Source organism: Hipposideros armiger, unplaced genomic scaffold (assembly GCF_001890085.2).
Source record: "Hipposideros armiger isolate ML-2016 unplaced genomic scaffold, ASM189008v1 scaffold_129, whole genome shotgun sequence".
Taxonomy (NCBI): Eukaryota; Metazoa; Chordata; class Mammalia; order Chiroptera; family Hipposideridae; genus Hipposideros; species Hipposideros armiger.
In genome coordinates, this window is record NW_017731479.1 from 2,839,314 (window position 1) to 2,847,065 (window position 7,752).

At 58.5% G+C, this 7,752-nt stretch overlaps 1 protein-coding gene across 2 annotated transcripts in view; it reads right to left on the minus strand.

The window, feature by feature from the left end:
- FAM222A (family with sequence similarity 222 member A) overlaps positions 1-7,752 on the minus strand; it is a 57,911-nt gene continuing 50,159 nt past the window's right edge. For both annotated transcript variants that reach the window (XM_019649154.1, XM_019649155.1), the window contains exon 3: positions 1-2,542. In XM_019649154.1, coding sequence (XP_019504699.1) covers positions 1,266-2,542 — 1,277 coding nt within the window. In that variant the 3' untranslated portion in view covers positions 1-1,265. The remainder of the gene's footprint in view (positions 2,543-7,752) is intronic.

The window sequence follows — 7,752 nt, forward strand, 5'->3', positions numbered from 1 at the left end:
TGTGTTTTCCCTTTTTTTTTCTTTCTCTTCGTTTTTAAAACAATATAGTGCAGACCGCACTTCTCACAGTAGAATATAATGGTCAATTTTAGTATAAAAAAAAAACATTCTCAGAGATTTGTAAATGCACTTAGTGCTTGAACAGGCCTTGGAGAGAGATACAGTACCGCTTCCGGAGCGCCAGAGGGGCCAGGACTTGGGGAATTTGGGCCTGGGGAGCTCAGTGGGGGGGACCTCTGCCTGTCTTCCCCTGTGTGATGGTTCCGGGGCAGGCCTCAGAGGGCAGCTGGCTGGGACGGAGTTGTACCAGGTCTCCTGACTAAAACCAGAGGGTCTCCTGTCCCCTCACTGGCTCCTCGGAGAAACCCTGAAGAGGGCAGGCTAGGGTCCCTCTGATGGGGTCTAAGACGGCAGGCCCATTGTTAGCCCCTGTGGTACCTTTGTGCGAATAGGGAAATGGCACCCCTTCCTCAAGATTCGGAAAATCGCTGTAATAAATATACAAGTCTAGGATGCAAGTGGTGTCTCCGTGGATGAGGCGCCCTTGTGCAGTGCACAGCCTACACCACTGTGCCCAGCAGCCCTGTAAGATGTACTGGAGAGAAAGGGGATGGTGGTAGTCCGGGGTTTGGAGAATTGGGATGGGGGTGTGATTTTCTGTGTTGGGAAGGAATGGGGGGAGGGGGAGGAGAGTCTGGAGGAGGAGGAGCAGGGGGACCAGTAGTCCCTGGAGCCTCTATTAGAGTGGTCTTCACCTGGATTGGCCAGTGGAGGACACGGGGGGCCCAGTGACTTCCATAAGGCCCCCTCTGCTCCTTTTCCAGGCTACCGGGGAGCTCGTGGGGGGAGAAGCTATCTGACCCCTGGGAGCTACTTTGACCTCACTCTGACTCGAGACCGTCCCATTTCTTCCTTCATCCCACCCTGAGCTCCTCTCCTGGGAGAGCCAGAAAGAGCCACTCCTATTTTTCAGTGGCTTCTCTTTCCCTGCTGCTCTGCCAGTGTGGATGGAGGAAGGCATGGACGTCAGCATGCCCCAGAGTCCTCCCAGTGTCCTGGGGTAGCGGATAGGGGGAGGGGCCTTGGTGAGCAAGGACGCCTTCCCGAACCCCAACAGGCATGGCAGCAGCCAGCCTGGCTTCCCTGTGGGCATCGGTGGGCACAGGGCAGGGCTGGGTGCCCCTGTGCTCCGCCCACCCAATTCTGTGGCCTGCCTCCCCCCGTCGGTGCCCTGTCCATCTGTCCGTGCGGCCGCCAGGTGGGCCTTATCTGTAGACCGGCAGGCGGATGTGGGCGTGCTGGTGGTCGAGCAGCCGGGGCACTGCCACTGTCTCGTAGCCCTTGCCCAGCATCTGCTCTTTGATGCAGGGCGGCCGGATATCATTGATGAGATATTCCAGGGACTGCAGGCTGCTGCTCAGCACCGCCGTGTTGCACACGCTCTTGCTGGGCAGCCCTGATAGGGCCTCCGCGGGGGGCCCCGCCAGCTCCCGGGCCACCCCAGGCCCCAGCTCCGTGACCGCCACCGCCGCTGGGTTGTAGCAGTCGCTGGTGGGGGTCACCAGCACGCTGTTCCAGGGGGCGGCGAAGTACTGGCCCACGGTGAAGCTGGTGGGCAGCCCCACACCGCAGTTGAGGGGCGACCCACTGGCCCTCTCATACGCCCGCGCCCCGCAAGCCTCTGGGGACTTATTGGCCGCCGCGCCGCCGCTGTAGGCCCGCAGTGGCTGGGGTGGTGGTGGGGGTGGCTTCTGTGGCCACAGCAGGTAATCCAGGCCGCTGTCCACATACCCTGCAGGCTTGGTGGCCCCAGCCAACGTCAAGGCCGCTGTGCTTCCCGGGCCCAGCTCGGCACCTTTTCGGCAGTCAGGCAGGCCGGCAGCGGCCGAGTAGGCCATGCCGGGGAAGCTAGGCACAGGGCCGTGCTTGGCTGGGCTGGGGTGGGGCACGGCCACGCCCTGGCAGGCAGTGGGTGCAGTGCCTGGGGCCTGGCACTGCTGGTTGAGCTGGTAGAGGATGCTGTGGATGGAGGGCAGGTTGGAAGGCGGCAGGGCCATGCCACGGCCAGGCAGGGGGATGACGGAGGTTGCAGTGGCAGCAGCCGTAGGCAGGCCAGGTGGTGGGGCAGGTGCCTCGGGTGGCTTAGGGTAGGCCAAGGGTCCCAGAGTGCTGGGCGCTGGGTAGGGTGCGATGCCCACCTGCACGGCAGCTGGTGACAGCTTGGTCCGCTTGCCCTCGGCGCTCTTAAGCACGCTTTTGGCGGGCCCAGCAGGCGCGGCCACACTGGAGGAAGAGACAGCGGCTTTGACAATGGCCAGCAGGCCCTGGTAGCCAGCGGCGTGCTGCGGGTAGGGGCTGTAGCGCTGGCCACTGGTGTCGTAGCCGTTGATGGTGCGACTGAGGTGCTTGTGCTGGGGCACACGGATGGTGGTGGGGAAGATCTTAATGGACAGCGGGCTGTTGGCCACCTTCTCGGCATAGGCGTCCAGCTCGGCGGGGCTCGGGTAGCGGGAGGAATGCATGGAGCTGGCCACCGTCTCACCTGTGGGGACAAGTGAGGAGAGCAAAGCACAGGTGAGCACCAACCTGGTGACATGGGGAGGCCTGAAGCCACAGCCTCCAATGCTTCCCAGGACTCCTGGTGCTGCGGGGCCGCCCTCCCTTCGCTCATTTCTCCATTCATTCATTCGCTCCTTCATTCACTCCTAAATTTTTACGCTTTGGGTCAAAGTGCAAAGTATGTAAAAGGAACTGCACACATCGTAAGCTTGCTGAACGTTCACAAACGGGACACGCTCATGTAACGACACCTAGGCCAAGGGCTAGGATATTGCTGGTACCCCAGGAGCCCCTGCACCCCCTCCTGGTCACTAGCCATGCCCAGGTTAGCTGCTCTCTGACTTCTAAGTACATGGACTAGCTGTGCCTGGTGTTTGTCCGTGGTGAGATGGACTCACGCGACGCACGCGCGTTTGCGTCGGCCTCTATCACTTCAGGCTGTGTTTGAGAGATCCACCCGGGGGGCGGTGGCTCGCTTTCCACATTGCCGCGTGCTGTTCATGTCTGACTACCTCACAGTTTTCTCATCCTTCCTCCTGTTGATGGCATTTGAGTCGTTTCCAGTTTGAGGCCGATACACATGGTGCCCCCGCCCCCGGTGCATGTATTTAGTGAGTTCTTTTGGGAACACGCCCAGGGGGAGAATTGCTGGGACACAGGAGAGGCCAGTGCTTGGCTTTAGGAGAAAATGCCCCAACAGTTTGCCAGAGAGACTGTGCCAGGCTACACGCCCACCAGCAGAGCTCAGGGCCCCCACACCCTCGACGGCACTTGGTGTTGTCTATCTTTGTATCTGCCTTGACGTCGTCTGGTGGGTGTTCATTGCCCCTCCCCGTCCTCTCGGCATCTGCCTTTCCTCATCTGTAAAATGGGGTGCTTCAGTGCGGGGCTCCGTGAGCGGAGCCCAGCATGGCCTGACATGGGGGGAGCTGCTGCTGTTGGCTTTCATCTGGGCTCACCTTCCCTTGTTGGGTTAGTAGGCAGGTGAGAAGGAGGGGTCTCACCCCCCCACTCTCCAGTCCCTCCCTGAGTCTGCCTGTCACCTGCAAGGCCAGTGTGGTGGCCACTGCCTTTGTGGTGAGCTGTTGGCATGGGACTGAAGTAGGTACTTTGTGTGACAGGCTGACTATTCCCACCGTCAGTGGGCATAACTGGCCACAGGGGAGGCACGTCACAGGGGGGCAGACCTCCTTCCTAAGCCCCTCCCTGGTCCTGAAACATGCCTCAGTGCCACCCAGGACCCTCCCTGGGACGTGGGGACTACACAGGGCAGACAGTCCCCCTGCTTGGGCTTTGGAGCTGGCCGGCCTGGTTGTGGGGCTGTGTGGCCTGGCTGAACCTTAGTTTCTCCACCTGTGGCACAGGGGCAATGATCTGTGGGTGGCCTTGAAGAAAGACTGTACCAAGTGGCCCAGCAGGGGGTGAGGTGCATAGTAGCTGTGGGGTGATCGTGACTGCTCTGGGCTCTTAGGCAAGGAGGACCGTGCAAGGCCTCTGAGGCATATTGCCTTCCTCCCAGGGCCCACCAGTGACTCTGCGGGAATTTGGGAGTGGGGCTTCTGAGCCTCAGATTCATCATCTGTAAAACAGGGGTGCTGCTGCTGCTAACACTGCCTCCCACCATGGCTGTGATGGTTTAACCATCCATGTGCAGCAGAGCATGTTAGCAGAAGCAGGTGCTCTCCGAGTGCGAGTTTGTACATACCCTCCCCGTCTGCTCGCTTGGGGCGAGGGCCTTCCCGGGAGAGGAAGGGGCAGGGGCTTGTGCACAGGTGGGCCTGGCATTGTGGCTGCGGCAGAGTGTGGACACCACGTTCCATCCTTCCAGGGCCGCACCCACGACTCCTTCATGGGCTCACAGCCAATCGGAGCAAAACTCGTGCTGTGATGGGGAGGGCAGACAATGTGGGGACGCGGGGGCTGCACCCAGCCAGGGCTTCAGGGATGGCTTTTCAGAAGAAAGAGGACTCCAGTTAAGGTGAGGGTGAAAGGGGTGAGGCGGGAGGGGAGAAACATATTTTAGAAGAAGCAGCGTGGGCAGAGGTCCACAGGTGGGGAAGCATGTCTGGGTGGGAACTGTAAATAATTCAGAGACAGCAGAAGCCCAGAGCAGCATGCAAAGACCAGGAGAGGCAGCTCGGCAGGGGGTGTGTGGGGCCAGAGAGGAAGGGGTTGGGTGCTCTTCCCTGCAGGGCAGTGGTTTTTAAGGAGCATTCCTGTCCCTCAGGGCACATTGGCAATGTCTGGAGACCTGTTTGGTTGTCACAACATGAGGAGGGGGTGCTGCTACTGGTATCTAGTGGGTATTGGCCAGGGAAGCTGCTAAACATCCTACTGTGCACAGCAAAGCTCCCACCACATGGAACTGTCGGCCCCAAGTGTCAGCAGGGTCCCAGGGCATCAGCAGCTGGGGGAGGTTTTAATCCGAGGAGGGCAGGGACAGGGGCAGGCATGCATGTTAGAAAGGTCATTCGATCTGCCCTGGGGTGCAGGAATGTGGTCTGACCTAGGCAGGGCAGCAGGGAGGGGAGAGGTAGGCAGCGCCAAGCACCCCGAGGAGGCTGGGACAGTGCCCCTCCGTCCGTCTGGCCTAACCTGGGCCAGGCAGGAGAAGCCAGCCCTGGGCCCCCATCCCGACCCTGCCTGGGGCAGCCCCCACCTAAGTGGCCTAAAATAAACTCAGTGTGGAGAATGGAAATGTCACTTTGGCCAACGGGGGAATCTTTCTCCGAGATTGGATTTAAACTACATTATACAAGCAATTTCATGGGCACTTAGCACCGCTCGGAGAGTCCCGCAAAAAAGGGACCAGCTCTTCATTTACCAGCCATAAATCAGCAGTTGCTATAATGAGCACAAAAATGTCACTTTTATGCAATTTTACAGATGAACAAAACTGGTGAAATTAACTGTGGTAACCTACTATAGTCAGCAAAAGCGGCTGCTGGGGAAAAAAAAATTTTTATCTGTATATATTTCTGTTCCTCTTAAACTCTCTTCCCAAGCAAGTTTCTGCCATTGTGATGTGAAAACTCATTTGTCCTCACCATTATACTTTCATTTGGAGTTTATCTTGAGTATCCAATGAGCCACCAACTGTGAAAATGATTAAATCTACAAAATCTATCTAATGGATGGAATAAATTAGGTGTTTAAAACCTTAAGAAGAAGGGGGGTGGGGGAGAAGCCATGCCTGTTACTAGTTCCCATTCATTGAAAGAAGGAGCCTGTCTGGCTCCTGATTGGTCAACAGGGCTCAGCAAGAGTGAGTTGGTCCCTCTGGCTTTTGGTGGAGCCGATGGTGGAGCCATTGTAACACAGAGGCTGCCCTTTGGTGAGCGTAGGACATGGTAGGCTCCGGGCCTACAGCTTTTCTCGGCTCCGTTTCTTTGGAGCACCTGACAGCTCTGAGAGGTGAGGGGTGGTCCTCCCCATTCCACAGATGAGGAAACAGACAAGTTGTGGCTTTCGGCAGGTGGCCTCCAAGACCTGCCGTGCCCCGCACCCCAATGATTCTCACCTCACAGTATCCATGTCCTTGTGTGGTCCCCTCCTACTCCAAATGGGGCTGACCTGTGTGACCTATAAGATACTGTGGAAGTGAAGGAGTGTGACTCCCAGGGCTAGGTCATAAAAGGTACTGCAGCTTTCTGCTTGCTCGTTCTCTCTTGGACGGCTTGCTCTGGGGGGAGCAGACTGTGGGGAGGCCTACAACGGGGACCAACTGAGGCCTCCTGCAACAGCCTGTGAGCCTTCTTGGAAGCGGGTCCTCCGGCCACAGTCAAGCCTTCCGATGACTGCAGCCTCATGAGGGACATGGAGCAGAACTGCCCAGCCAAGCCACTCCTGAATTCCTGATCCACGGAAACCATGAGAGACGCTGCATGATTATTGATGCTTTAAGTCACTAAGTTTTGGTGCAACTTGTTACGCAGCAATAGATAACTAACACAGGCCCCCGTTTTACAGATGTGGAAAGGGAAGCTCAGAGCTTCCTGAGACCACACACCGGTAAGGGGCAGAGCTTGAATGGGGCCTGGTCTGCTTTCCAAGTCATCCTTGGTCCCCTCTGCCACCCCTCCCTCCGCACCCGATGGAAGCCAGGAGATGCATGCGGCTGTCCCTCTTCTTCCATAGAATGAGGGGCACGATCCTGAGGAGGGACCATAAAGTCAGCCTGGAGGCTCAGAGAGGCCGGAGGTGACCCCTCAGGGCCACACGGGCTGCTGCCTTGCTTCTAGAGACTACCAGCTGGTGACCCTGAGCTGGTCTCACCTGGACACGTGCTTGGGCCTGCTCAGTGCTCTTTGGTGTTTGGGATGTAAGAGCCTTCAGGTGGACAGGCAGGTCGCCAGAGTCCCCTGTCCCAAACCTGGCCTGGCTGGGGTGCCGCTGTGGCCCCTGTTTTACGCCTTGTTCCCAAAGAGCTTTCGCCTGAGCCACCCAGGGTGCCTCAAACCCAGCCTTTCCTACCAGAGTGCCATGGCCATGGCTTGGGGTCCCTGGCTACTCGCTCCTGCCTGGGCCCCTGACCCCAGCTTGGCCGAAGGCTCCAGACCGTCCCCCGGAGGTGGACCCAGCCACCAGTGTTCAGTGCCATTCCGTAGCTTTGCTTTGGCAAAGGTAATGACACAGAAAAAGGCCTCACATGAAGGAACCAGCTGAACCTGCGGTCTGGGGCAGGCTTCTAAGCAGTGGTGAGGATGGGGTTAATGTGGGGCAGGTGAGGGGCCCATGGCCCTGTGGGCCCATTGGGGAACCCCAGGGCCCAGCCTCGATGCTATTCCCTCTTTGATTTCTCTGAGTCCCCCTGTTGGGCGAGAGGACCCCATGGGGGTTCCCTCAGCGCCTGGCTTCGTCGCCACATGATTGTTGGGGGCCTGTCCCTCTCAAGAGCCCACCAGACGTGGGCTCCCTGAGCTGGCTTGTTCACTGCTGTGTCCCCACTCGCACATAGTAGGTGCTCAAGAATGTTGTGTTGAACGGATGACGAGGCTGTGGCCAGATGGACCCATCCAGCCTGGGAGACCCTGTTCACTGCCAGTCACGGCACCTGGGAGAAAGTCCGGGCAGGAGCTAAGCCTCACGGAGAGCTGCCTCCAAGAAGCCTCCCTGCAGCCCCCACCCCACCCCAGCCCCCTGTGTGCAGCAGGCACTGTCCTGGGCCTTGCAGATGCAGCAGCTTTCAAAGCA